A 1,773-nucleotide genomic window follows, 5' to 3' on the forward strand; every position below is an offset into this window, starting at 1 on the left:
TTGGGTAAATAATCATTTTTCTATTTGTACAATAATCCACAGAAATAAATATATGAGAAATATAAGGGATAGTTGCTATAATATAAAGGATGATTGGCCATTTCACTTCTATCTAGACAAAATAACGAAAGATTTGGGAAAAAAATCGACCCAAATACATTTACTCTGCTTAAGCTTCTGATCCAAAACTAGAATCTTGGTTTCCATTTCCTAGGCCTGATGTATTTCAGGAAACACCAGAAATTATCCCCTCAGCTTTTCCAGGTGCCAAGGGACTTCTGCAGGGCAGCACGTATTTGTTTAGGTTTTAGACTGTAGATAATTGGGTTGAACATGGGAGGCATGAAGAGATAAATATTACCTAAGACAGCATGGGTTACAGGGGAACTCTTTAGATTGATCCGATGCAATAATGTAATTGCTAGTAGCGGCATGTAGAAGATGAGGACAATAAAGATGTGTGAAAGACAGGTGTTCAGTGCTTTGAGTTGACCTTCTCTGGAAGCAATTCCAAGCACAGATCGAAGGATAAGGGTGTATGAGAGAACAATGAGCAAAGAATCCAGTGCAAAGGAGCAGATGACTAAAACTAAACCATAGAAGATGTTGATCTTGACAGGGCCACAGGCCAGCTTCATGACATCTGGGTGGAGGCAGTAGGAGTAGGAGAGAGTCTGACCTTTGCAGAATGGCAGCCTCTTGAGGAGGATGGGCAATGGAGTCATGAGTGCTATGCCCCTCAAGAAGGCTGCCAAGCCCATTTTAGTTATGCGTGGATGAGTGAGGATGGTGGTATAGTGCAGTGGGTGACTGATAGCTACAAAGCGGTCAAAAGCCATGGACAAAAGAATCCCTGATCCTGTAGAGGAGAAAGTGTGAATAAAGAAGAGTTGGCTAAGGCAGCCATCAAAAGCAATTTCATGATAACCAAAGACAAAAACCTTAAGTACTGAGGATAATGTTGAGATAGATAGACCGATGTCAGCTCCTGCCAACATGGAGAGGAAAAGATATTGGGGCTCCCAGAGGCTGCGCTCAATCTTGACCAGGTATAACAAGGTGCAATTGCCAGCCAGAGTGATGGTGTACATAAGGCTCAAGAGTGGACCTAGCCACATACGTGCCCCTGCCAATTCTCGGAGGCCAGTCAAAATGAAAACAGATGGCTGGAAGTCAGTGCTATTGTATAGCAACAAAATGTCATGGGAGGAGTCTTTCTCAGAGTCATTCCAAGGCATGGATACTGAGAGAAAAAGCAGAGAAAGATGTCAGATGTGAATGAACCCATAAAAATTACTGAATAAATATTGAGGACCTACAGAGCCAACTCTTGTTAGTGCTTTTAGGGGAGATGCTATTCAGGGAAGTAATGGAGAGACAAAAGATTACATACTGCAAGAAAGAAATAAAATATCATATAGGTCTATTGATTTTCTTGAGAACAGGGGTCATTCTCCATGAATTCAAATAAGATTTATATTTGTACTGAGATTACAATAATTAGACTGCATAGTTCTAATCCTAGCCAAAATGAGAAGAATTCAGATATCTAGGCAGCTAGATACATAGAATAGTGAAGGTGGAGTCAGAAAGATCTATTAGCAATGTGATCTTTGTAAAAGTCACTCAAACTTTTCCAGTCTCAATTTCCATTTCTGTAAATGAGAATAATTATAGCATTTACTTTACAAAATTGTTGTAAGGATCAAGGAGGGCAGGAGGATCCTTCATGGAAAGAAAATCATGGCAGATTTTTCTATCACTCTTAGCCTA

The 1,773-nt window shown here is 40.2% G+C and overlaps 1 protein-coding gene across 1 annotated transcript; it reads right to left on the bottom strand.

Annotated features, from left to right (window-relative positions):
- Positions 1–251: 251 nt before the first annotated feature.
- LOC127557449 (olfactory receptor 51I1-like) lies at positions 252–1,238 on the bottom strand. The gene has a single exon (XM_051990767.1). It carries the CDS (start codon positions 1,236–1,238, stop codon positions 252–254), a length of 987 nt encoding a protein of 328 aa, XP_051846727.1.
- Positions 1,239–1,773: the final 535 nt, after the last annotated feature.

Source organism: Antechinus flavipes, chromosome 3 (genome assembly GCF_016432865.1).
Source record: "Antechinus flavipes isolate AdamAnt ecotype Samford, QLD, Australia chromosome 3, AdamAnt_v2, whole genome shotgun sequence".
Classification (NCBI taxonomy): Eukaryota; Metazoa; Chordata; class Mammalia; order Dasyuromorphia; family Dasyuridae; genus Antechinus; species Antechinus flavipes.

What these genes read in the sequence shown, in the direction of transcription:
- LOC127557449 (XM_051990767.1), bottom strand. Translation starts at nt 1,238, where the DNA reads ATGCCTTGGAATGACTCTGAGAAAGACTCCTCCCATGACATTTTGTTG.